Source organism: Astatotilapia calliptera, chromosome 2 (genome assembly GCF_964374335.1).
Source record: "Astatotilapia calliptera chromosome 2, fAstCal68.1, whole genome shotgun sequence".
NCBI classification, from domain to species: domain Eukaryota; kingdom Metazoa; phylum Chordata; class Actinopteri; order Cichliformes; family Cichlidae; genus Astatotilapia; species Astatotilapia calliptera.
In genome coordinates, this window is record NC_137423.1 from 6,933,501 (window position 1) to 6,958,339 (window position 24,839).

Consider the following 24,839-nt stretch of genomic DNA (forward strand, 5'->3'; position numbering starts at 1 on the left):
CACTTTTTGTTTTTATTAATATAGAGTGATTGATATAGTGCAGTAATATAATATAGTGCAGTTAATTTCAACCTTACAGTCTTTTGATTGTTTTCTCTTACATCTGAATTCCAGAATAATGTACTTTAAAAACATGGGCAGTATTAGCATTTAAAGAGTGAGTTTATACGGTGATATTGTGTCATTTTAACGCAAAAGCAGCAATTTAAAAAATAAATCTTTCCATGGTGACTTATTTAATAGTTATTTAATAGATAGCTTTGCAACCTTTTAGCATTTTAGTATTGTTTTGAGATTTAATTCAGCAAATGCTCTCATCCACTGTGCTGGGCATAAACTCGTGGAGAGGTGGAAGTGCTCTGGTCTGGTCTCATAAAAGAAGTCCATATTTGCTAAACTCCATCTTTTCTTGTAAAACCAAACGGCCCTTTTTGAAAACACTTTTGATAACATATACATTTTCTCTTTCAGTCTGGTTTACTGAGCTCTGGCACTACTATGTGAACAGTCACAAGGAGAAAAATTAGCCATTTTCAAGCATGGAAAGAAACTTGAGCAAACTTTACATTCTAATGTGTCAGAGGTGTTTTAAATGCTATTTGTCAGTTTTACATGAGAAGAGAGTAATGACTAACTGGTTGAGTTGACAAATATATGGGACTTTAAACCATGGTGCAGTAAAAGAAATACGCTGTCTAACCAAAAATAGTTTTAAATCAGTTTTCTTTTTATCACATGAAATAAATGATCATGCATGGGCTTCCTAATAACTGATAAGCGTGTCTTCCTTAACTGAATGGCAACTGAAACATCTGAGACAGCAGGGTTTTTACCTGGGGAAGTTCAGAGAGGAAGCAAAGTGATTTTAGGGCATCAGTATAGCTCGCTGGGCTGAGTGTGCAACCCATGTGCAGAAGGGCCACTGTTGAGTTTCTGTTTCCTGCGTGTCATTCCTGCTACTCTCTCTGCCATCCATGCTGTCCTGTTGAAGAAAGGAAGGCTAAAATAAATAGACATTTTTGTTTGTCAAATAGCCATAAATGACAGGAAAAATGTTTGTTTTAATCTGTATATCTTTACCACAATCTAAACCATATCCAGTGGACGGAAATGCAAAACTCTTGATCCAGGTATCTTCTGGATACTTGAGAAGCCCCAAAAATGTGTTCTTTGACCCCAAAGGCTAAACCATCAGAGTAGCTGATTGGTTCACAGACTTTTTTACTATTAACATGTTTTAGTCATGGGTTCATCTGGCCCCTGTGCGAGGTGAGTATATTTATAAGAACTGTAGGAGTCCAGCTGTATATGTAGTCAAAAGCCTCAGCTGTTCACATAGAACTGTCCTCTACACACTCACTTTATGTATCTAGACAGAAAAATCCATCCCCATCATCTTTCATGCACTAACATCAAGATCTATCGTAAGGCTGTGGAGTATTCTGTTTAATTGAAATGTGAGATGACTTTCTCATGGCAGGTTAAGTCATAATTCTCAACTAATACCTTTTTTATTAGTTACACACAAGAAAAGACACACACTCTCAACCTCTCAATCACTTTAATTCTCCATATGTCACGGGTGGGAACATTGTTGCATTGAAGTAAAAGATTAGCACTTTTAAATTAAATGCCTCTCCACCTCATATGAGTGTGTCTGTGTGTTTTCTCCCCTGTCGTCTTTTTAGTTGTGTAAAGTTAAGCCAGATTGTTTCTCCATAGTTACAGGTTCTATGGTAACAGTGTGTTTATCCAGTGTTTTTAACATGAAGCTCATGGGAAGTCAGCTCGGATGCTAACAGTCAGCCCCCAGGACACACTCACAAACACATACACCTGTTCTACTTTACTGGGAGCTTTTAAGTTAAATGTCAGCAAAGTTTTTACTGCCAAGCAAAATGTGTTGGAAGAATAACCCAAACCAAGTATTGCATCTGCCTCCTTTCTATAGGTTGGTAATTTGTTATTATACATATATAGTAGCCTTATGACCACACGGCTTCAAGGTGATGTCATGTGAAATGGTTTTCTCGTAAACTCAATATGTTGTATTAGTTGTAAGCAGATAAACCAAAAAGTGACACCTCGTGGAGTGTTCTCTTGTATGCCAAATTCAACATCTTGGTATAAAGTAATCAGGCTCTTGCCAAAAGGCTCATTTTTTTTATACTGTTACAATGGATGCTCATATTTAAGATGGCTGAAGTTTCAAATAATAAGGTCAATGGTGTATACTGTACCACAGCTTTAAATAAACCCTATTAACAGAAGTTCAGCTGTCAAAAGCAGGTAAATCATCATATTGTTATTTTTGACCGCTCGGGGCCACCATACAGGTCCTAACCACCAGTTGCACAAATTTTCTGTTTATGAGCGTCAGCCAATCAAAAGGAAACTTGCATAAAGACAGGAAAAGGAGCTATAATACTTGTTTCAGACAGATGATGAACTGAATAGGTGTACCCAGGCTCATAGATGAACATTTTGAATAATGAATTTTGCAAACCTGACAGGTAAATGCTGGCAAACAGAAATATTTTTCAATTTAATGAGTTTACTTCAGGCCACAGTGTGGGATGGTTATAGGGAACATGGTGTGGGTTTTATTCTCCCAAGCTTCTTAGATTTGTTTTCTTTTTTCTTTTTAAATGTGTCACTGAGCACTCTGCTACACAGAATTAATACAGGATTCTTTGAGCGGTTTGAGTGCATAAATTGAGTAGAAAAGTGCAATTTACCATTTCCCACTAGTTCTATTTTGAAGCCTCTTTTTAAATGAACAATGAGAGAGCCTCGACATTAATTTCTGTGGTCACCTTGACATAAAAACTGCATGTAGAGAAACGACAACAACAAAAAACAGATTTGAAATTCATGCTGTTTCTCACCCAGAATAAAAGGTTTAAAAAGGTTTTTTTTTCCTCACAAATATCCAGTGTTGGTACAGTTCTTTTTTTTCTTTTCTGCTCAACCATTATAAACACAGACTTCTAAGTAAAGAAAGTCTTAAACAAATAATTTAAGAACAATAACTAATAAAGGAACACAACAGCAGAAGCTATAGTAAACTTGTAATCGCCGCATACGTCAACGCAGTAATAGGATGGCTAATATCTTCCAGATTCAGTGTGAAATAACCCTTTTCTTAGGTGTTCTCACTTAGATTTCCAGTTAAGGCTTATTGAACGCTACACCTTGATTTTATTATGTCCGGGTGATATTTTAAGAGGATCATCCTAAAATACGACACTGTCAGAAGTTCGAGGTTTTCTTTGGTGGCAGGATGTTTACAACGGCCAACTTTGAACCTCTCTCTCTCTCTCAGTCTATCTTTTCTGCCTTCACTTTGAACTAGATAGTAAACACAAAAAGGACAAAGCCATTTTCTAAAAGTGCTGAAAAACATTTTTGTTGCATAGCAACAGGTTGAAGGATGATGAAATGCTCCTTGTATGCTTTTAGCTCCTTGTGTTACTCAAGCCATCTACAGAAACACTTGGAGAAAAACCTCATGTCTGATTATCGTGTCAGGTTCAGACACCTCCAGAAAGTGTGAGAGGGTGGGTTTGGATACTAGCATCCCTCAGTAGAGAAAACATATTTGAAAGACACATGCCGTTATTGAATTGGTAAACCATGCAAGCTTATGTTTTAATTTATTATTTTTTCAATTTTTTGTTCACTTGTAGGCTGAAGAATCAAGCTATGAACAAGTTTATCTAAGTCAATATTAGAGTTATTCTTCTGTCCGCCTGATGAGATCTTATTCTGTTCTGTTCTCTCCCATTTTGTGTAACCTACATGACTTTAAAGTTTCTAGTTTCTAGCTGATAATTTTCAGCACAGTCCAAAGGTTTCATATTTACACGGGTTTGTATAAATTTTACCAAGTGAAATGTACATTTATCATGAAGTGAGTAGATGTACTTAAGTAGTTTTTCTGTGGTTTAAAGTTCACGCCCCAACACCACAAACAGAGAATTTCAAAACGGATCAGTTTGGAACCTAAAATATTGATTCACAGGAAGTACCAGATGCCTGCACCCACTCATGATGCCACTGGCGTCATGAGTGGGTGCAACTAGACCCACGAAAACAAACAAAAAAATGGAGAAGACGTGTGATGCCAGGTCTTATGTAGAAACTCAACTCTTGCTGTCAAATTGGATATCCTATGAATTCTAGCAGAAGCTCTAAAGGCTATACTCAAAATAGACTTTCCTGTACCGATAACTTGGTGTTGCTTTAAACATGTGGCTTGCTTCTAAGGATGGGAATCAGAATTAATGATACAATACAACCACAGCATATTATGTAAAATAACAATGGTATGACGATTAAGAAATATTCGGTATATTGTATTGTCGATAATTGTGTGTTTGAAGCAGAAAAATCTGTTCAGATATATTGTTGGGTCCAGCATAGTATTAGAACATTTCCTAAGATCAATCAAAAAAGGATTCACAATACAGAAATGTCAACTATAAAACAGTAGATACATCCAACTTATAAAAATGTACTCATTCATTATACACACTCCTTTACAATGAATGAGTACAACATGGAATGGAGGCGATCAGCTTTACTGACACCCAGACTACTTTCATAGCAGTCTTCAGCTTGTTTTGGGGTCTGGAATTTTCATCTTTTTCTTGTCCACATCCCACAGATTCTCTATGGGGGCTCAGTTCAGGCAATTTGGCCAGCCTAGTACATGGTGAGCAAACCATTTGGTAGTTGTCTTGGAACGCCCTGCTTTAAAATGAAATAAGCATCTTTACAAACCCTGATGCCTGACCTGCTGCTAAACATCTGTGTGGACTTTGGAGCAGAATTATCGCAGACTGATGAAACTTCACATTTGATTCTGTGCTTCTCCACTCTTTTTTAATTTTAGGACCTAATTTTAGGACATCTTCATGGGGACCAAAAATTGGTAGTTTACTATACTTGTGGGGACAAACAGCCCTCATGGGGACCACGACTTTGAAGGCATTTTTGAGACTCAAAATGTGGTTTTAGTGTCAGGGTTACAATTAGGTTATGGTTAGGTTTAGGGTAAGGGTCAGGCATTCATTTTTGATGGTTAGGGTTAGGGTAAGCGGCTAGGGAAAGCATTATGTTAATGAGATGTCCCCACAAGGATATAAATACACACGTGTGTGTGTGTGTGTGTGTGTGTGGTGGCTCTTGATGCGCTGACACAGCTTTCAGTCGGCTCCTTGTGAAGCTCTGGCAAGTTCTTGAATCAGCTTATAATCTACTCCTCTCAAGGCTGCAGTCATCAGCTTTTTCCTTCCTGTCCTTTCCTTCCATTCATTTCAACAGGTTTTGTGGTGTTTGAACATGACTATTTTGCAGATAAAGCCCTTAAGACTCTTTCTTGGTTCCAAATAAACCCCAAATGAAACTTTGTCAGAATGAGCCATACAATGAAAGGTTTCAGATGGCAAAACCCAAACCATAGAATTCCCTTAAAGGTGAGAGGAAACTGCAGTCAGGTGATAACTTATCTATTCATGTGACCTTTTGCACATGCTCATCATCATTTGATCCAAAAAATATTGATTATAGCAGCTTTGCATACTTCTATTTGTATGTAAATATCAGAAGTTATTATGCAGGAGGGGGAAAAAATGAGGTCCATGCAGAGTTTCCATTCTGCATTAGTGTTACAACTCCTGTTGAATGTATTCCTTACCACAAATCTCTTCCCTGTTTATGTATGTGGCCTCAGATAACTTTGTGAGGATGAATCCATGTAGTTGCCAACAGCGTCCCTCTGTTCAGGAAAAATCCCCAACTGGCTGTCTGCTTTTGTTGCTCCTTTCGCCTCACAAGCAGAGCAGGGCTAAATGGAGTTTTGTGGTGTGGAAGTGTATCTCATGGCCAGGCTTACTTACTTATTTATTTATTTATTTTTTATAATAAGCCTGTTAGCAATGGATGTTGTCACACACGACTGTCGGGGCTTAGCAGGAGGAAATATTAGAGTTTTGTTGATTCGGCTAGTGGCTTTTGGAGCAAGTTGATTGGAATTTTCTTTTTTCCTTTTTTGTGTGTAGTTCATAAAAGTTCTGCCATCTTTTGCGCCAACAGTAAATACTCTGTACTCTATTGTATATGCAGTGACAAGAGCAGTAATACTGTACAATCTAGGTAAACTATAATTCTTCCCATTTTACCACCTCGTGCATTTTTACCAACTCTCCATGATACGTTCACCGCTCCTTTAAGTATTCTCTCTGCTTGCCTCTGACACTCTTGCTCTGCTGTTTTTCTTTGTCCATCTGTCTTGGTTTGTTTCAGATCCTTCTGTTACACTTAGATGTCTTTCTCTTCTTCTTTCACACTTTCAGCTTTTGCATTTTAGCAGTTCAGCTTATGCTTTTTTGCGGAACCACTTAAAATAAGTCTGTATGTAAAATAAGCATAAATTCTGAAACCCAGCAGCAGTGAACATGTGTGTGTGTGCCAGGGTTTTCGTCTTATTTGTCGAGATTTGCTCCATTTAAAGTCCGGTTTCTGTATTTGATTTCAATTTCTAGACAGATGAATTTGTGAAAAACCTTTTTCATTATTTCTTAGTATATATAATTGGGAAATAAACTACAAAAATGTCATCACTTATCATACAGTTACCATTAGACACCAAAGTCCCTAATGATATAATTTAGAATCGCTTTTTTGTCTGTTACATGTAGACACAACATTGGTTTATTTCTTAAGTGCCTTAAAACGTTAGATCTCTTTTTATGCTTGAATGATTCATAGATCAGTGTTAAGTGGCTTAACAAAAAACCGACTCTTCTGAAAATGGTCAGGTCCAAGGACTGAACTGACACTGAGTGAAGAAGTAGTCAATCTCCAAACTAAAACTTTGAAAAACTTTCAGAAAGGCTGAAGAACCATCATTCGAGACTACTTAAAAATGTATTTAAAAATAAAAAAGTCTAATTCCTTTGAAGCAGTGTATAAAGAAATGAGCGGTAACTAAAGATTTGTGCATAGTACAAGACATCAGATTGACATTTACATCTCTGACAAGGTTATATCATTAATAAACAACAGAATTGCCATAGTTGATGAATGGGTGACGATTGAGCACTGAATTGGTGAAACTTGAGCGTGGTTGCAGCATTTTCTTTTCATTTTTATAGCGGGAAAGTCCTGTATAGCTTCTACCCCCAACAGGCAGCTTCATGGTCAATTGGACCTCTGTTTTGTGTCTTTTATTTGAGCAAAAAGGCTCCAGTTCCCCACAGGAAAAAGGTTATTGGTTTTTCAAAGACTGTGTTAAATGATAGTCCTGAATAGCTGATGCTGTTTGAGCCTCAGCGCAGCGTTTACAAAGGTCAGTCATTTCAACAGCTCTGCTTCAATAACAGGCACAGGATGTCCTATTGGTTACACAGACAGCCTCGTAACAGAAAGGCTGGTTGTTTCCATAACACTGTAAAAACTACTGTTGGTGGAAAAAACATTTGATAAGTGACAAAACTGAATATGAATGTTGTGATCACAGACATATATCCATTAATATGTATACTCCTATATGAAACAGTAATATATAAATATTTTTTAATGTTTGTCATCATATGATACGACCAACATAGTAAATGAAGTTTCACAGGAAGCCTGAATTAATAAATGCAGATTTTATTTGATAGGAGGCTGAAAGAAAGATCTTTGTCTCTCTATTAAAGTGACCTTCACAGGATATGATTTTAATTCTAAACACTAAGATTTTATAAATTCATAGTTGGGGATCTTGATCAAATAGCAGCATTTGTGACTGTAAGGACATGAAGGGTACTATCCATCGTTGTTATCTAGTTAGCTGCTATCATTACTAACAAACTACATAATTCGAAGTGTAAATCTATTGCCAAAAGGTGCCAGCAACAGCAATATTAAAGTATAATGCTATAGCATAAGTCTGTTTAGACACTAAATCATTACCAGATGTTGTGTTGTGTGCTAGGGTTGTAAATTTGTGGTGTCATCATACCATTGATACTGCAAGATGACATTTTATTTAATCGTGTATCAATCTATACCATGTTATTGTGGATGGTATGATATTTTACTGTCCTGGTATCAAAAGTGTTAACCCTCTGAGGTCCAAGCCATCATAAATGGTAAGTGTAACATTAACCTTATGCTAACTGCATATTCTTGAGAAAAGTAAAAAGTACACCTTTCTTTTTCCCTTGTGTTTCAGTTACACGATTATTTTCTTTATTCCAGGTTTGTCAAGACTTGAGATAATAATATAATAATGAACAGAAATTATGTAATCTGATTACCTAGACCACAGGTGTTGAACTCTAGGCATCGAGGGCCGCTGTCCTGCTTGTTTTCCAACTAACCTGGCCTTGTAGCTTCTTATTGGCAAAGCATACCTGGTCCAGGTAATCAGCAGCAGGTAGGGCAGGGATATCTTAAAAACAAGCAGGATACTGGCCCTGGAGGACTGGAGTTTGACACCCCTGACCTTGACGTTAGAAGAAGGGTTGGGGTCATCACTGATGATGGACCTCATAGGATAAATCCACCACAAAAACACTGACATGAAGAATTTGACACAGTTTTAACTTACACGGATAACAAATTAGAAGAAGGAAACAGACATTAGTTAAGATGAAGACAACAGACTTTTTATAGGCAGCCTACTTTAATCACTGTGGCAAAGAAGGACAACTACAACATTTGTGTGTGTGTGTTGTAAGCTCAGCTGTTTTTAAAATTAAACCAAAGCCATTTAGAAGTGCTTTTTGTGTTCTTAATTACATAACTGGAATACAGCATATGGTGAAAATACGAGTGTGCCTTAATACTATTCACCAACACTGGAGCCTTAAATCTGAAACTGCCCTAAATCCCTACAAACAATCAATGCACAGCAGAACTTGGGGTTTATTATATTCAGTCACTAAATGTGTAGGTTTGAACACTCCTGTCAGATCATTTAATCCATGGGTCTAATCGCCTTTTTGTTTTGTGTTTTCTTGTTGTTTTTTTCTCAGGAACTCTGGAGAAGTTCCTGAGAGGATTACCAGTCACACATCTAATTTGCTTTTCTTATGTATTACTCTAATTAACCAATGAAATGCAAGCTCTTATAGTAAAGAGCTATGGATGATGTTTACAGTTGGAAGTATTGTGCTTGGCATCTGTCACAACACTCTTTTTATTATGTATTAACCAGCCTATTTTTATTGATTAAATCTGTACATTTTGGTGGCAAAATTAATGGAACTGTAAAAAACACAAATTCTCAAAGCAAACATTTAATTTAGTGTAGACCAATAACAGATGGATGGTGTATTTTAAGATGTTTTGTCTGTTTTGATCCTTTAAAATGCATGTATTGAATTTTGATTTTAAGTCCATTCAAAGAGCAGCATGTTGAGAAATGATAAAACACAAAAAAGCAAATTATAAAACATGTCAAATTGAAGTAAAGTGGATCTGAGCTGGTAACACTGAAACCTTTTTTTATGCATTTCATGCTGGCTTAAAGACCAGAAGAACTAAGGTTAGATGTGTTGCGATCAGATTTGTTTTGACTCCCTGTTGTCAAGCTCACAGAGAGCTGTTCAATATACATATCCATGCTCCACAAGGTAAGAATACTCTTTAAAACGATTTTATACAATTACGCTGGAAAGCCAGAGGATATGCTTTGGCTGAATAATTCACTTTTCCACCCTAGTGAGATCAAAATTCCGGTCCAAGCAAGCACAGTAGGTTGAAAACCCCCACTGTTCATTGCTGTCCAGAAATCTTCTTCCTCTCCCATTTCAACACTGAGCAGAGGAACCATGATAGAGACCTGCTGGAGTCCTCTGGGCGGGTGACTCATTTCTAGTCAAAGTGATGAAAAATTTATCTTGCCAGGTTCTGCTTATCTTGAGCTCCCTGCAAAGCCTCATTACATCTTTTGGAAAAACTCTACTTTGATTTTTGTTTTCAGTTCAGAAGATACTGACGGAGCTTCAACTGCTGGCATTTACTTTTTTTTTTAAATAGCATTCATTACTGTAACACATTTTTGTAGGGTAAGCAGTTCAAAATCCATGAACAATTCGTTTAAATTGCTGAAGCCACAGTTTATATGACAAGGAGGTTAGTGGGGTTAAAGGCCAAAGAATCCTGGCTAATATATGTATGTGTTTAATAAATGACAAGTACCAGCAGGAGGGTTGAGAGGAGAGGGAGCGTGAGTTGAAACTAGAATTAAGTGAGGTTTTCGTTCACATAGGATTAGATGCCTCTCACTGCCGAAGATGGATTCAGTCCAGCACTCTCTCCCTGTTGCTTTTCTTTCACCTCTTATTTCTCTCCTTTGTGATCCTGCAGTCTTTGATCTTTCTCCTTCCTTTGTGTTCTATTCCTCTAGTCTGCAGACATTCTTTTACTCCTTATGGTTGAAAATCGCTCCCATTTTCATTCATCAATTCATTTATTGGCAATAGTAATAACAGAATCTGCTTTTCATTCATTCATTTTGCTCGTCACACTCATACACCAATCAACCACAACATCTTTCTAATCTTGTGGAGGTCTCCCTCAAGCTTCCTAAACAGCTCTGACCCAAAGGGGTAAAAACACTGGAGCTTAAAGTGTGTCCTGTGATGTCAGGCACTTGGATTTATACAGCACGTTCTTGGAGTCTTGTGAGTAGCGGGGTGGGACTTGAGCATGTGAATGTCAGATTGGAAAGGATTTTAAAGCATAGATCATTGCCTCTTTTGTTGTGTTTCTTGGCCAAATCCTGAGCATTTCCTTTGGGGAGTAGGGATTTGTTTAGAACAATGTTTAGGTGGATGGTGCATGTCAAAAGATCCACCTGAATGCCCGGACCTATCAGAATATTGCATTGTAATGAGATGATCAGTATTATTCATTGGATTTGTCAGTATTCAGTGTTAAAGATACCGGTAATCATTGTACACTAAACAGCTGGGATGATTATTTGAAATCTGCTCTACAGTTGCAGAAAACATTTTCCTGATTTTATAGTTTCAATAGTTATATATTTATTTGTCAAATGCAGCGTGATGATAATTTTGTGAACTATATTCTAATTTTTTTGTCGCTTTTTAATAGGAAACTAAAACATTTATGGATGTAGTAGCAGTCCTAATTTAATCAGAAGAACGTCTCCAGCTATTAAGTTGAATAACTGTTTAACTGTTTACAAATTCTGAGATATAAAATGTAAGTCAAAATTAAATATTGCTATTATAATTTGCCCTTTTTTTCCTTAATTTCAACTTTTTGACTGAAGTCAACAAAAGTGAAGTTTCGCTTCTTGTGCTGTTACACGTTAGCATACTGTACAGGCCTCACAAAACTTGTTTTGGAGATATTTTATTACCTGAAATGATAACATCACAGGTTTCATCCTCTCTGAATAAAAGGGAACACGCCTTATAAAAAGGTCAGTAGCTTCTTTCAAATGTGCATAAGCACAAGGAAAGATAATAGCTGGGCTTGACTCACTGTACTTGTTTTCCTCCAGAAGGCTGGATTATTTTACACCTCGGCTCAAAATGCACAATAGTGACTGGCAGGAGTGTAGGAACTACCCTGAAAGCTGGAAACACTGACACGATCGACCTGTAATAGAGAATTATGTTTCCCAAATGTGGTGGAAAAAAATTCAGACAAAGTATATCACAAAGCTCAGCTTTTCAATTACAGTAGTTACAGTAATTGCTGCTGCAAGGCATCAAATACAAAAGCCAGCAGACGCCTGTAGGTATACCAGACAGATGAATGTGAAAAAAGAAGCCCATGGAAGCCTCTTAGTCAAATTCATGTTCATCATAATTAACTGTAAATTGAACAATTGGACATAACCTGTTTCTGAACAGCCATAATATATGGTTTAAAGATTATTATAAAGCAACTTCCCATTAATACCAATCTGGCTGTGAACAAGACGCAAGCATACGATGTCTAACAATCTGTTGTTAGAATGAAAAGTAATTCTTCTCAACAATTCCATAAGATATTTTTTGTATTCACTGCATTGCAGAAGAAAACTCAAGCTGTGGCTTTGACATCATTATTTTTGGAAACCCTTTGCCTCCAAGAAGCCTTGCTGTCTCTGTCATCATTGCATGATGAGTCACAGCCAGCTCCAGGTGTAGATAAAAAAAATAACACCAAGATGCTCTGTTTGACAGGAGATATAATTGTTTAGGATGTACCCATGAAATTCCTTTTCTAACATTGAATACAACTGTACTGTATTTAATTGGCTTCATCCATAGTGGAAAGGGTCCACTTGAGGACAGTTTTATCTCTTGGTAAGGTCACTACAGGTCTACCATTGTTTAACTTTTACCACTTTAAGTTTCTTAAGAACAAAACAAAAAGACATGAATCTTTAGATACGTGTCACAAAGCTGCTATTCTTCAGTGGACAGCAAAGACAAATCTTGCGTGGAAAGGGCCTGGAGCCAAAATGCAAAGCAAATTGTTTTGTTTTCCCCCTGCATATTCTTTTTACTACTCTTACTCTTCCTAAAGGTGTGCAATGTTACTGATTATTCAACATTTACACAGTGAGCTATGTGCTCTGTCTACCTTGAAACTACTGCTGATGCATCACTGTTGCTGGGAAAACACCTAATTATCTTAGCTACTCAGCTGTATCAGGAAATACCCCATCTCCATTCTTGTAACAAACGGTGCCTTTTCATTTCCTTTCCTGGCTACTTTTGGAAGATAACAAATATCCTTCCTCAGAGTTTTAAGAATCTGTAGGTGGACAACATTTTCTTTTCTAAATCTCTTTAAAGATTTCATATTTAAATTCTGTCTGACTGTAAGTTATAGGCTCTACTAAATGCCTAGCAGAACAGTTACCAATTAAATGAACAGTACCATACATACAGACAGAAACACAAATGTCTACATACTTACACTGCTATCACAACTTTAAAGAAGTATAACAGAGCAAAGTGAGGTCAGAAATTCTGGTCCTGAATGTATTTCCATATGTGAAAGTCATGTTTGAGATTATTAGTTGTATCTGTTATAAATTTGCACATTTCTTGTTACAATCTCTGTTTTTATTAGTTGAAGTGTAAAAAATAAATAAATTTTACGTTTTATGTATATATGTATACAAAATACACACGATACCAAGTAATCACGTAGTTATGAAAACTAACCAAAATCTAAATGGCTCATATTGCTCTATATACATATGGATGGCTTTAATTAAGGCTTTTAAAATGTTACCAAAAGTCATCAGAATTACACTGTAAATAAAAGAGGTAGATTAAACGAAAGGTTCGGCAAGTTTTTCATGGGTCTACATACTCACAGATATAGTTCCCGTATAAATGTGGCACTATTTATAAGGAAATAAGATAAGATTTCTTGCCAAGAAGCATTTCTTTTCATAGAACTATAGTTATGTAGGTTCTGCAATGGTTTGATGACAAATGTGGGAAAGTGGGAAAAGAAAACAATCATCCAAAAAGATCATTTCACAAATATTTTTTTAGTACAGAGATATTTTGTTACTCAGATTATTTGGGGAAAGGTAAAAGGAAAAACTCTGCTTTTGAAGTTGAAAATGAGTCCATTTCAGTTAACTTTATTTATTTATTTATATATATATATATATATATATATATATATATATATATATATATATATATATATATATATATATATATATATATATATATATATATATATATATATATATATCAATATCACAAGGGGCAGTACCCTCCATGGAGAAGGAGGCTAGAGGGCAAGATCAAAGTAGCACGGAGGGAGGTTAGCCAACTAACAGAGTTGCAGAAAGGTGCGACAAATAAGGTGCCTAAGAAATACAGCAAGCTGTCCATACCTGAGGCCTTGGAAACTGCCAAGCAAAGACTCACAGCCTTGGCCAGCCGCTTGAGGAGGTACACCAGAGAGATAGAAGGCAGGAGAATAAACCAGCTGTTCTCCACAGAACCAGCAAAGGTGTACTCTCAGTGGCAAGAGAACAATAAGAGAACAGCACCACCAAGGCTGGAGACGGAGCAATACTGGAAGAGCATATGGGAGAAGGATGCAACCCATAACGGCAATGCTCAGTGGCTAGTGGATCTGAGGGCAGACCACAGCGACCTCCCTGAACAGGGTCCAGTAACCATCACAGTGGCAGATATCCAAGAAAGGGTCTCCAGTATGAAGAGTTGGACAGCACCAGGGCCCGACATGGTTCACGCCTACTGGCTGAAGAAGCTGACTGCACTCCACGAGCGTCTGGCAGCACAAATGAACCAGCTGCTAGTTAACGAGAGACACCCGGAATGGCTAACTGAAGGCCGGACGGTCCTGATCCCCAAGGACCCCAAGAAGGGACCGGTCCCCTCCAACTACCGACCAATAACCTGCCTCAGTACTACATGGAAGCTCCTGTCAGGCATCATATCGGCTAAGATGAACAGGCACATGGGTCAATACATGAGCGGGACACAGAAAGGAATTGGCAAGAATACCAGAGGTGCAAAACACCAGCTACTGGTAGACAGAACAATCAGCCGAGACTGCAAGACCAGACTGACCAACCTGTGCACTGCCTGGATTGATTACAAGAAGGCCTATGACTCAATGCCCCACAGCTGGATACTGGAATGCCTAGAATTGTACAAGATCAATGGGACCCTAAGAGCCTTCATCAGGAACTCAATGGGGATGTGGCGTACAACACTAGAGGCCAACTCCAAGCCCATAGCACAAGTTACCATCAAGTGCGGGATCTACCAAGGAGATGCTCTGTCCCCACTGCTGTTCTGCATAGGCCTGAACCCCCTCAGTGAGATCATTAACAAGACTGGCTACGGATACCGACTACGGAACGGAGCAGTTGTCAGCCACCTCCTGTACATGGATGACATCAAGCTGTATGCCAAGAGTGAACGAGACATCGATTCACTGATCCACACTACCAGGCTATACAGCAATGACATTGGAATGTCGTTCGGACTGGAGAAGTGTAGTCGGATGGTAACAAAGAGAGGGAAGGTAGTCAGAACTGAGGGGATTGAACTACCAGAAGGCAACATTGCAGACATAGAGGACAGTTACAAGTACCTGGGGATCCCGCAGGCAAATGGGAACCATGAAGAGGCCGCTAGAAAGGCTGCAACCACCAAGTACCTGCAGAGGGTCAGGCAAGTCCTGAGGAGTCAGCTGAATGGTAAGAACAAGATCCGGGCCATCAACACGTACGCCCTGCCCATGATCAGGTACCCTGCTGGGGTAATAGGCTGGCCAAAGGAGGAGATAGAAGCCACTGACATAAAGACAAGAAAGCTCCTTACCATGCATGGAGGGTTTCACCCCAAGTCCAGCACCCTGAGGCTGTACGCTAAGCGGAAGGAAGGGGGCCGGGGACTGGTGAGTGTCAGCACCACAGTCCAGGATGAGACAAGGAACATCCAAGAATACATTGGGAAGATGGCCCCAACTGACCGAGTGCTCAGTGAATACCTCAGGCAGCAGAAACCCAAGAAAGAGGAGGGAGACGAGGAACCATCATGGAAGGACAGGCCCCTGCACGGTATGTACCACCGGCAGATAGAGGAGGTGGCTGATATCCAGAAATCCTACCAGTGGCTGGACAAAGCTGGACTGAAAGACAGCACAGAGGCACTAATCATGGCAGCACAAGAACAAGCTCTGAGTACAAGATCCATAGAGGCTGGGGTCTATCACACCAGGCAAGACCCCAGGTGCAGGCTGTGTAAAGATGCCCCAGAGACAATCCAGCACATAACAGCAGGGTGCAAGATGCTAGCAGGCAAGGCATACATGGAACGCCATAACCAAGTGGCCGGCATAGTGTACAGGAACATCTGTGCCGAGTATAACCTAGAAGTCCCGAGGTCAAAATGGGAGATGCCCCCAAGGGTGGTGGAGAATGACCGAGCTAAGATCCTGTGGGACTTCCAGATACAGACGGACAAAATGGTGGTGGCTAACCAACCGGACATAGTGGTGGTAGACAAACAGAAGAAGACGGCCGTAGTGATCGATGTAGCGGTTCCGAATGACAGCAATATCAGGAAGAAGGAACACGAGAAGCTGGAGAAATACCAAGGGCTCAGAGAAGAGCTCGAGAGGATGTGGAGGGTGAAGGTAACGGTGGTCCCCGTGGTAATCGGAGCACTAGGTGCGGTGACTCCCAAGCTAGGCGAGTGGCTCCAGCTGATCCCGGGAATAACATCGGAGATCTCTGTCCAGAAGAGCGCAGTCCTGGGAACAGCTAAGATACTGCGCAGGACCCTCAAGCTCCCAGGCCTCTGGTAGAGGACCCGAGCTTGAAGGATAAACCGCCCGCAGGGGCGTGCTGGGTGTTTTTATATATATATATATATATATATATATATATTTATTCTTGTATAGCGTGACTGTTATTGCTATTTCCACTACTGCATGTGCTAAAGCAATAACTAACATTAGTTCATTATTTAAAGACGCAGTAAAATAGAAAGTGAGCTGGGTGTTGCACACTCATATTTTTAGCTAAGAATTCATCGAGAGAAACATTTAATTTGATTGATTTTTGGTATCTAATTTAATATCAATAATGTGACATGTTGGTGGTTTTGCTGATTAACAAAATCGTGATACTGACATCCACCAGGTAGAGTATTTTAAGTAATCAGGATACAAATAGCTACAACAGAGTCCAAACATATAGACAGACTACAACTAAATAAAATACAAGTTCCTCACACTGTCAGCACAAGAGTTGGGGATGAGGAGGCTGCAGTGTCACAGTGTGGCTCTGGATTTCCTGACATTCTTGTCAAAAATGTCAACTTCCTTCTTCAGCCTGGCATAAATTATTTCTCAAAATGTGCAGAGTCTACAGTTTACTCCAGTTCCTACCTAAGTAAAGTGTCAATACTAAGACTGTTATAAACAAACTGTCAATCAATATGCTGAACAGTAATATTGAGCATGAACTATAAAGATGTTTGTGTACCACTCTAAAAAAATCCCAATTAAGACTAGTATAGAGTATGGAACACTTTTTGTATTTATTTGGGACTAATTTGGGACATGTAATGTTTTTGTGTTGTATCCTGTAGTAATATCAAATGTCTAAATTGTAACAGAGGCAGATGTGTTTAAAAACGTTGCCACGGATGCTAGAAATTCATACAATTTAATGAGAGTGCGATATAATCTGCTGGATAAAAGAATCCTCCATGCATGTCATTTTTTATTACAGGAAAACACCAAAGTTCTCTTCATGTGTTTGTTTTCTTTATGCCGCTGCAGATCTTATTGTCAAACTGGCAAAGGACAAGTTTGGAGCCATTCAGACGGAATATCAAAAGGTAACTGAGTGTGTGCTTGTTTGTGTGGTGAAATGATTGCTTTTCTGTGCCTTTCATCCTCCTTGCTGCATGTTTTTACTGATTGGAAACAGCAACTCATGAAATACATTACATTAGAAATGTAGAAACGCAGTAGTCTGTGACTTCTCTAAAACAAGGTGTCAATAGCTTTCATTAGCCAAGGCAATGCCATCTTTTTACCGGCATTCCAGGGGAAAAAAATGGTTATTGCTTCTGGCACAACCTATAAATTTAGAGAGATAAATCATTTGAGCTCATTGGAGCAAACAGGTTTGACAACCAAAGGCTTTTTTAGGCCTGAGAGCTAAATAAAGAGTGCAATTTGCAGTCTTATTTATGTGCTATGTATGGAAATGCATGACTTTAATTTCTCTTTTTGTTGTTCTCTTTCATCACATGTGTTCACTTTGTGGCTTTGCTCTTTTTTTTTTGATGCTGCATTGCCTTTGTCTTCTGCATGCCCTCTTCATCTGATCTGGCCTCCTTCAGCCAGAGAACATAGTGCTGACCCTTCAGGTAAAGTCTGCACACTGGACTTAAAGTCTAACCGATCCCCCCCTTCCCATAATTCTCCACTATGAAAGTCATCAAGGCTGCACAATCATAGCTGAGATATTAATCTTGTATATTTTGTCTATTTTGTCATATTGATAATTGGAATATACAGGATTAGTTTTGCAGCCTTGTAACTTTCTCTCAGCCATCCCATCAACCTCACAGCCACCTTGGAACCTTCCCTTTAGCTTGACCTAAACCGTAGCCCCTCTTTCTTTTTGAAGCACATCCTCGTGCAGAGTTTTGTTTTTTCACTTTTATGGAAGTGACAGAGATGACTGGATAGAGAAACATAGAAAAAATGTTTTATACCACTAAGTGTCAGAGAATTCTACTTTGAATTTCATCTAGTTTGAACTTCGTGTTACAGGGGTTATGGTAAAATATTGCCTATAGTTCTCCACTGGCTCCTGAGGACCTACTGTGAGGCTAATATGTAGCACAAAACGGGACACTTACTGCCATATCAATCCAAGCATCGTCACTCAAATTTGACTTTTTTGAACTGCAAAGTAGTCTCCTCCTTTAGTTTTTATTATTATAATGATTAACAAGGATATTATACTTATGTTCATTATATCAGTGCATAAACAGTGTTCAGTGCTCATGGTGAATATCTCTGTATTCACTAGTCAGCATCTCAGCTGTATTTACTTTGACATCCACTTAAAAACACAGCATGTAAAAGCCACATGTAACACAACAGATACATTATGTTTGGGATCCTGATGGTGGCAGAACTCTGGACCTGGACTTGTAGTATGCATTAAGTGCAGCATTTTCCCTGGTTTAAAAATCTTTTCTATATCAGCATAAACAGGCCGGACTACCTCACAGGTCAACAAACTGTAACAGTGATTTTTACTGTGATTCTACAGCAGAGCTTTTAAATGGTTTGAATTTGTGCTTGTAGCCTGCCTGTAAAAGGCAGTGATTTCAAACTTTTATTGGAAGAGCAAAGCAGAATAGACTCTGTCCCAGCATGATATTATCCAGTGTCATGCCTGCTACCTTGAACATTTTGTAAAATAAATTCTTCCTCATATTGGGGAAATTGCTTATCACATCAGGCCCAATGCATTGCAGTTTTTGTTTTGTTTTTTAATATTTATTTTTTTAAGAACAGCCTTTCATAGCCCTCATAGACAAATGCAAAGCAAATCAATCATCAGGCTTTAAAAGACTATTTAATGCAAAATCACAGCTGGCAGTGTGTACGGTAGTCTTAGTTTTAACCAAAGTTTGCTTACGGTGGATTTAAATTGTCCAACCGTGTGTTTGAGAGTGTGTGTATTTACATGTTTTCCTGCAAGTATATGATGTTAAAGAGTACTTATACATAAATGTATGTTCATGACTTTATAGGGTATTTTCTGTGTTAGTGGGTGCTATACACCTACTTAAAAATCAGTTTGACAAAATTCTTCAAATCGTACACTTTTACCTCTTCATTCAACCGTGCTACAGTTATTCATTTTATCTCAGTTCCCCTGTATTAAACAAAGCTTTCTTAAAATAGGCTGCTCTTCTTAAGCTTTGTGTTGATTTGAATAGGTGAGTGGGGCTTCATATGGCCTCACATGGCCTCATTGTTGCATGTGTGTTGTTGCTGCCTGTGTTTGAGTAATTTCTGTAACTGTGAGACATCTGCTGCTGCCTATCTTGGCCAGGTCTCCCTTGAAAAAGAGGTTTTTAATCTCAATGGGATCTTCCTGGTTAAATAAAGGTTAATAAATAAATAAATAAACTTGGCCATTTTAGATCTATCCACTCTAATAGTAAACATACAGAATCCCAGAAAAACAGAGCAGAGAAGTAGGCTGAGCTCTTATTGGGCATTAAGTTAACTGTTAATGAATCAAGGAAACGGCTTCTTGCTTGAGGATGCTTCAGCATGCCTCATGGCTGCTGCTGGCATTAAATCTGTTTCATGTTAAAGAAATTCACATCTTCACTCTTCAGACATGCTGCCAACCCATCATCCAGTTTGTTCTTATTGGAAGGTCACCTTCTTCTTTTGGGCACTTGCCAAGACAAAGCTATAGTCCCAAAATAGTAAGAGCTGGAGGCCCTTTAAGAGTGGCGGTGGGAAAAAAACGGCACATTTTTGACCTTTTTTTTTTTTTTTTTTTTTTGCTGAAGATTCACCCAATAACAAGCAGAGCCCAGAAGGAGAATGACAATGCAAGCACTACAGTTTGCACAGTGTCCTCAACAACTGTGCTGACATTGGTGCCTTTAGATGATACACATACACATATGTGCACACACCCACGCAGACACACAGTCTTTCCTTTAGTTTTTGCCTCACAGCATTTTCAGAATCTCTGATTTCCCTTTTTCTCTTTGGACTCTGCAGTCTATACTTTTAAGGTCATAAAGAAAGCGATTAAGAGACTTTTTTGATGTCTTAGAAATTAATGTAGTCACACAGCTGGAGCCTTCACTCCTCCAAACATTAGCGACAGGACTGTGGGTTATTATCTTTACTCGAGTTTTCCATGTTTGCGTAAAGATTTAAAAATGAACCAGAAGACTGTTCCTCTCAGTCTTATTCAGAATCTATTTCTACCCTACCTTTTAGCCAAAAGCCAATGAAGGAGTCCCTGAAGGAGGCAGGTCACTGACTTGTGAGGGCGATTAAGATTAGTAAAAATCAGCTGGGAGAGCAGTTCCTCTATTCAAAGCAGTGATAGCAGTGCTGCTTTGATCCTTTCATAACGAGAAGCTATTGAACATCATTGTGACAAGTTACATATGGTGTGGGAATTACCAATCCCCTATTTAATTTTGACAATTTCCAGAGCCTATGCTGCGTGCAGTTTAGGTAGGGGCAGATTAAGTAGGAGCACTGTGGCACATGACAAGAAGAGCAAGTGAGAAGCTGCCAACAGCAGCATTTTAACTCTCAGTATATCAGAAAGAATTTGCTAAAGAAGCTTGTCATATTGAATATTGAAAGTTAAGGATTATTTAGGCCGTCATTGACAAATGATGTGCAGATTTCATAGGTGATGTTGAAAGGGTTCTAATTCCAGTAAATACAGTAATAGAAAGCACCGTCTCCAGGCTTGCCCTTGTGCTGTGGAGGTGCACATCTACAGCGAATGCAAAATCTCCTCCACTGTGTCACAACAGTGATCCTTTAACATGCATTTCATTTTAAAGTTGCAGGAACTGACTCGGGAAAATACTGAGTGGTGAAGGAGAATGTGCCTTCTCACAGTTTTGACAGTCTGACCCTAGGGGATGAATTCACCACATATAGACCCATAAATATATTAAAAATATATTTAAAAAATATCTGCATGCTCATGCTTGCACTCTTGATATGATGCTACTGATGAGAGTGCTTTGTTATGCTTGGAGGCCACAGGCTTTGCCACAGAGCTCAAGTTTGACCTCTGGGGTATAAAATTTGTGCACCTGCAAGGGGTCAGAGCAGGACTTCCTAGGAGCAATTCAAATGTAGCAGGAGCACCACAAACAGAGCAATGCAGAGACAAATTTAAACCAGGTCCGTTTTTTGTTTCTTTCAGGTGCAGAACTTAAAACTTCTTGTTGTGTTGTCTTATGCTAAGAAGTTAATGAAGTTGATATAAGATGAGTATTTCGGTCTAATAAAGATGGACACATTCGTTAGAATCTTCCTGAAGTTTGTAAGGTTGTTTTATGAAACTGAAGAAGTGACTTGGATGAGTGACGAATCGTTTCTCCCACTGAAAACGCTATGTCCAGATGAACAGATTAACCTTTTGGGATTTACTTACCTGACTGATTGAGTATGCATGCAAGTTTTAGCTAGGCGGAGGAAATGGTTACATTTTCTGATTACCGGCTACAAGTTTTCACAGTAAAATTTCAGTTTCAGCCACCTAAGTTTAATTATTTTTGTTTATTTGTTTTAGAACTTCACCTCACCATTACTTACTAAAATCCTCTCCTGAATCCTGGAAGTTAGAAGAATCATCCACTGCCAACAAATGATTTCGCTTGCTTCATGGTTTGACTCCCTAAACTTAAATAAATTATAATGGTCTTAGGCATATACCTTATTTTCAATGAATGGAGAGCTCCACTGAAACAGGTATAATGATCTCACTCTGGGGCCTGATTTTTCTTGAAAGAAGAAAGATTAGGAAGTCGTTCCCTTTAGTATGTTAACTGCGTTGCAATCCATTCCTATTGAAGCAGGTTTTTCATCAGAAATGCTGTCTTTTTGCTTCGTTATAGTGGGAAGAACTGTACCACAGGCCTACTGTACAGGGGAAGCTCCTTTGAGTATTTTCCCATCATGCTTCATCTGTTACTATCCTGCCAGTGCATTTTGCTGTTGGGTTAAAATGTTTGCAAAAACAATGTCCAACAATTGCTTTCTGCAACAGTCTCAACACATTTTCCCCTTTCACTTTCAGTTTGCACTATCGTGTGCAGGGACAAAAACCTTCATCCTACTCATTTTTTGTTTTAGTTTTGGCATTTGTTTTGTGTAAAAATGCAGTCAGGAAGTTGAATTATTGAATTAGCTTGCTGTATTTAACAAAGAGAGGATTCTCCTGCAGTGAGTAGTGTTACGCAATGTCTTTGTTCATCTGCAAATCCTGTTTGGACAACTAGAGAGAACTCGCAGCGGTGGGATTCTACCAGATATTTTTAGATTTGTTCATCATTTTATCCTTGTATTCCTTGTGTGCATCCTTCCGTCTTTTTGTGTTTTCTGCTATTAATTTATCCCTTTCTCCTCATTTTCTCCCTCACTCCTAAACATTCACCCCCTCCTTCTTCTACCAAACCAATCCTCATCTCTTCATTTACTGACTCACCTCTCTTTGTTGTTATTATTCATAAATAATTTGTCCATCTTTCTGCATCTCATTTTCTTTTTCCCTTTCACTCCTCTCCCCCGACCCCAGGCCATCTACTATGAGATAGGCTTCCTAGTTTGTGCAGCAGTGGGCCTGCTCTTTACCATTCTGATGCCAATAGCCGGGCTCTTCTTCTGCATGTGCCGCTGCTGTGACAACTGTGGTGGTGAGATGCACCAACGCCAGAGGAAGAATGCAGACTGCCGGCGTGGCCTCCTGGGAACGCTGCTCTTCTCCACCTCACTGGTCATCACGTGAGTATGACACATGCAGAAATGACACACATAAGTGAAATATTCAGAAATCGGTTTGCAAGCAGACGTGCACATTCTGCATGCAGACATGCATGTATGCATACACTGGGGTTATAAACAAGATGCATGTCTGTCTCTTACGGCGATACTCTCATGCACATGTGTACACATGTTAGCAACACACACACACACACACACACACACACACACACACACACACACACACACACACACACACACACACAGTCATCAGTTTTCCTCCTCCCCCATGCTGTTTGCTATATATAGTTGAGTCCTACTGTAGATTGCATGTGGCAGCACCCTTCATTCTTTTATTCATTCAAAGCTCTGGTCACTATAACCTTCTGGGGATCCAGACTGAAAGCTTTCATTTACTCTTGTGGCAATGTCTCAGTGCACATCTAAAATACTACAAATCGAAGATAAAGCCGCAATATGCTTTGGAATTTGACCGCAATAATTCTGGTAAACACTTCTGACCTTTTGACAATACACACAATTTCACCTAGACCTGTACTCCTTGGTATTCATTGTAATGAATATAATACCGTTAAACTTTTTTCACATTACTGCACAGTCGTAATTGTTTGTCTTTTATATGCACATTTTAAGCAGTGGCTTTCTCGAATAGGACTGCGGTGAGTTTAAAAGCAGACTTAATTTTCAAGATTTCAGTTCAAAAAATATATTTTGTTTTCCTTTCCCCATTGTTCACTTGCTTTGACCAGATCATTTTAAAAAACAAAAACAAAAATCTGTGGGCCTTTTTGCCCACAGATTCTGCATATTCACACACAGAAACACATCTGTTTCTCTAAAGTCTGACTCTTTTTGCTGTGGTGTGATAGAAAAGTTTTATATAAGAAGTGTATAGAAAAGGTAGCTATGGGCTAAAGTCAAACTCTTGGTAAACATGAGTTAGTTTGCTGCTTTAAAAGTGTGCCAAGTTTGTCTTGATGCATTCTCAATTATCCAGGAGATGTGCCAAGTTTGATAATGTTAGATTGGATTTGTTAGCTCAGCTTTAACGAATGCAAGTGATAAAGCTTTAAGATGCTATATGAGTTCTTTCACTTTTTCGAAGTTTAAAGTGTTAGTTTTTCATTTGGAATGAGCTGTTCTCTTTAGCGGCACTTTCCCTTTTTTCCCCGTAACCAAACTGACCAATCGGCCTCAGATATACTGTCTAGCCGTTTCTTTGACAGTCTCATTAGCTTCAACTGCAACGTGACGTGCAAATCTCTGGAAATGGAACTGCACATTACTGCAATGCTGATCGCAACTGGGATTGTTCTGCTTGTTATGCCACATAAGCATGCATGTCAGTTTAAACACATGCTTTTACAAATAGATGATAGGATGTGAGTGTATCTGGCTGCTTTATCGTGCTAATACTAATCTGGCAGCCAGTAATCTGCCAGTGTAGCTATCTGCTGTTGTTTCCCAGGTTTTTTGTTTTTTTTTTTTTTTTTTTTACTTACACCCGAAGTACATGCAGGACAGTAACCTCGTTGTAAGCTAGCATTTTCTATGTGTATTAAGAGCATAATTCTGACATGAAAATCGTGTTAGATAAAGTGGGACATTCAATTAAGTCTATAAGTATTCCAATATACAAAGTACCCTGTTTTTCAGAGGCTAAAAAAATAACTAGACAAGCTAGTATAACTTTAAATGTGGGGATTGTTTTTAATATTTGGATGAAAATCATTTTCAGTCAGTGACTGATGGACATCACCAATCAC

At 38.7% G+C, this 24,839-nt stretch overlaps 1 protein-coding gene and 1 long non-coding RNA gene across 23 annotated transcripts in view; one reads left to right on the top strand and one right to left on the bottom strand.

Annotated features, from left to right (window-relative positions):
• The window catches only part of prom1a (prominin 1a), a 94,223-nt gene that overhangs the window by 19,428 nt on the left and 49,956 nt on the right, over positions 1-24,839 (top strand). For 18 of the 22 annotated variants that reach the window (XM_080304842.1, XM_080304797.1, XM_026183095.2 and 15 more), the window contains exons 2-4: positions 17,320-17,378; positions 17,889-17,915; positions 22,868-23,073. In XM_080304842.1, coding sequence (XP_080160968.1) covers positions 17,320-17,378; positions 17,889-17,915; positions 22,868-23,073 — 292 coding nt within the window. The remainder of the gene's footprint in view (positions 1-17,319; positions 17,379-17,888; positions 17,916-22,867; positions 23,074-24,839) is intronic. The other 4 variants (XM_080304806.1, XM_080304834.1, XM_080304808.1 and 1 more) reach the window with 1 other exon arrangement.
• Positions 707-23,062, bottom strand: LOC145430205 (uncharacterized). Its single transcript, XR_013910670.1, has 2 exons — positions 22,924-23,062; positions 707-982 (listed from the first exon to the last, which is right to left on the bottom strand). It is a non-coding gene; the product is annotated as an uncharacterized LOC145430205 (long non-coding RNA).